We start from the raw sequence: 3,412 nt of genomic DNA on the forward strand, positions 1-3,412 counted from the left end.
TCCAGACGATAGTAGAGATGGCATCGGACGTGCGCACTGGCTGCGGTGCTTTTATTATAATGGTGAGGTTCTTTTTTTTTTTTCTTTATTATTTAACGACCTGTTATTTCGGTGCTTTCTCGTCGTATTCACGCGTCTCCGGTTCCCACAGCGTCTTCTGGTGACGCTGGCCGCCTCCAGCGCGACGACCCCGACCTACCGCCACCGGGACCCGGAGTCCGGCCTGGAGCTCACCTGCTCCCGGTGCCCCCCCGGGTCCCGCCTGCTCCAGCACTGCACTGCCGCCCGGGACACCCGCTGCGCGCCCTGCGGCGCCGGCCTCTACACGGAGTTCTGGAACTACGTGTCCGAGTGCCTGGTGTGCGACCTCTGCTACGAGAACCAGGTGCAGAGGCGCCCCTGCTCCCCGGCCGCCAACTCCGAGTGCGAGTGCGGCGAGGGCTTCTACTGGAGCACCTTCTACTGCCGGAGGCAGAGAGCCTGTCCGCCCGGCCACGGAGTCAAGGCTGCGGGTAGGGCCACTTACACACCACGGTCCGTCATGATAGGGAAATAGGGATTGGGAGTGGAGGCAATTCCAGCATATGTCACATTTAGAACTTCTGGGGCTTTTAGATGTTCGTTTGCAAACTTAAGTTACCTCCAGCAGATTGGTAGAACATGTTCCCGAAGGTCCCTCAACAAACACTCCAATAGTTATTTCAGAAATGCAATTTCCTATTACAAGTTGTGGGGGGAAAGCAGAGCATCAACACGCTCCGGGAGAGTAGGGTTATTTTTTTAGGACTTATTTGTCGTTTCCTAACTGAACAACGCACCTTGCAGTGAATGTAAATGCTGAAAGTATCAGCCTCCCTATTAACCATCCATAGAGACAGACATTTTCAATGGGTGCCAAATCCTTTGCACTGCTCCTCGTCATTTGTTTTTTTTTTTCAAATAGTTTTGACCCCCTCTGCGAAACACCGCTGACTTCATTCCGTTAGATTTACCGGATGTGTGACATTGTAGCCCTCCCGAGATCAGTTCCACATTGCTGTAGAAACTAGACTGTCATTGTCACAGTTCCAGCACTGGCGAAGATTAAACAGACACATTACTTGAAAAAAAAAATACAATGACCCGACAAAGACGTGATAACAGGTAGTGATCAAGTAATCACAGGGAAATCAGGGAAAGACAGGTCACGATAAACTCCGGTCCAGACTTGGATTTGGAGTACCCCGCCAGGTCCGTTCATGACTCAGATGAAACTACTCTTCTTGAGTTATTCACTTAGCTGGTGCACTGTGGTGTTCTTTGCTTAGACAAAGATACATTTGCCTTTACAGCATTTACCTGAAGCCCTTATCAAGAGCAACTTAGTCAGTAGTTACAGGGACAGTCCCAGCTGGACACAGGGACACTATGGTAGTAGGGGTTTGAAGTGGGGTTTGAACCTGGGTCTTCTGGTTCATAGGCAAGCCACTACACTACTACCAAGTTACCAGGAGGACTCACACTAGGGGGGGCTGAGATTTTCACACTAGCTATAGTGATGTGAAATTTTGTATAATTACTTTTCTTTTGTTTCTTTTTTTTTAAAAGGGCACACACTTATTTTCTTGTGGCTTAATGTTTCTAAATGAAATCTGTTCATTTCAGGTACGCCATATAAAGATGTTGAATGTGAACCATGCCCAGATGGTTTTTATGTCTCACCCAATCAAACAACATGCCACAAGCACACAGACTGTAAATCTATTGGACAGTGGAGGATCCTGAAAGGAACAAGGTGGCACGATAACATTTGTACTACTTGTAAGGACCTCCAAAAGAAAGGTAACTTTAACATTATTTAAAGTCAATACTTTACGTAATTTACGACTTACAATCAGTAGTTACAGGGACAGTCCCCCTGGACACACTCAGAGTTTAGGGTCTTTCTCAGGGTCGCAATGGTAGTAAGTGAGGTTTGAAAATCTGACTTTGGACCTTCTGGTTCATAGGAGATTGTCGTATCCACTGGACTATTAACACCCATATACTTTAATAATAAGACTGGAATGAATGGTTCAAGTGAATAAGATATTGAACAAATCTACTATTACAACACTATTTTCCCCTTTTTTATTTTTAGATGGACTGGACCTGCTCCGTGCTTTCCTTCCAGCCTTCTTTCTCCATCCACACATGAACGTAAATAAAGTTCAGCGGCTTGTGAAACATGTTTTAAAATTCAGTGGAATACAAAGGTCTGCAAAACTTCCCCTGAATGAATTAATAGAGTTCATTGCCCGTTGGGGAAACCAGGCAGAAGCGAAAGAATTTAAGAATTTGCCAGAACAGCTTAGGCGTGTAAATCTTCATGGTGCTGCTAAAAATCTTGAACTCAAAATGGCAAAAATACAGAATGAAGTCAAACGCTGCAGCAATGTTGTTAAGAGACATGTCTCAGGCAGTCACAGTCAATACATGTTGTCTATCTAGTAGTAGAAATTCCTGATAATTGCAAAAATAAAACTGAACTATTCGTCTTTGCAGTTGATGTTATGTTATTTATTGCTTATTTCTGTACTGTTGTATATTTGCTTTGTTGCTTATCTTTGTCTTGTTCAGTGTGAGTTTCACTCTTTGTCTAAAAGCTGCAGCATTGCAGTGGTCAAGAATAATATATTTTGAGTTTATTCTCATATATTGGTTACAGTTCCACAAGGCTCTATCTTGAGCCCTTTATTATTCATAAGATAATGTAGGCTGGTGTAATTAACCAATGCGATGTTTATTTTCATCAGAATGTAGATGATATGCAAGGGTGTGTATCACTTGATTATTATAGTTCTGTTAATTTTTTTTTGTCCAAATATACTGGAGTACTGGGATTGTTGAATACAGAGTATTTTTAAATTTTATATATATATATTTATAATTATACCCACATTATACACAAAAAAAATCGTAATTTCTGTCAGGCCAGAGATTACTTTGTAATTGTGAGAAGCTCTCTGTATCGCTACTTCTGTATTTTAAACCACATTAAAATGCACTGGGATCAGAGATCACACGAACTGCTTCATTCCTTTATTGTTTGATGAATCTTACTTTTATCTGTGTTTTAAGAAAGTAATCCATTCTGCTTAATCACTCAAATGGGTCCATTGCAAATATGATATAACTTATTCATGGTTAAAAAATTAGAACAATTACCATTGGCCACTTTGACGTGTGAGGGTACTCTCTCTGACTGCATGACAGGATGGAAAATGCCTATTAAAAATGATGATTTCCTTCCTTTCTTCTGTGACGAGATGTAATGAATCTAGTCAAAGTAGCTGATGCAGGAAACACATTTGATTTGTAAATGCTTATTACATCACTGTCTACTCTGTCTACTAGTCTATGACAAAGCATAAACCAAGAATATTAATAAGTA

At 41.9% G+C, this 3,412-nt stretch overlaps 1 protein-coding gene across 1 annotated transcript; it reads left to right on the forward strand.

Annotated features, from left to right (window-relative positions):
- Window positions 1-2,980, forward strand: LOC114770510 (tumor necrosis factor receptor superfamily member 11B-like). Its single transcript, XM_028964492.1, has 4 exons — window positions 1-62; window positions 152-512; window positions 1,645-1,821; window positions 2,120-2,980. The coding sequence occupies exons 1-4, from the start codon at window positions 18-20 to the stop codon at window positions 2,467-2,469; spliced, it is 933 nt and encodes a 310-aa protein (XP_028820325.1). The 5' UTR covers window positions 1-17; the 3' UTR covers window positions 2,470-2,980.
- Window positions 2,981-3,412: the final 432 nt, after the last annotated feature.

Source organism: Denticeps clupeoides, chromosome 20 (genome assembly GCF_900700375.1).
Source record: "Denticeps clupeoides chromosome 20, fDenClu1.1, whole genome shotgun sequence".
In the NCBI taxonomy this organism is placed as follows: Eukaryota; Metazoa; Chordata; class Actinopteri; order Clupeiformes; family Denticipitidae; genus Denticeps; species Denticeps clupeoides.

Coding starts and splice junctions, on each gene's coding strand:
- LOC114770510 (XM_028964492.1), top strand. CDS start 18: ATGGCATCGGACGTGCGCACTGGCTGCGGTGCTTTTATTATAATG. Junction 63..151: donor GCGGTGCTTTTATTATAATG/GTGAGGTTCTTT, acceptor CGGTTCCCACAG/CGTCTTCTGGTGACGCTGGC. Junction 513..1,644: donor CCACGGAGTCAAGGCTGCGG/GTAGGGCCACTT, acceptor TGTTCATTTCAG/GTACGCCATATAAAGATGTT.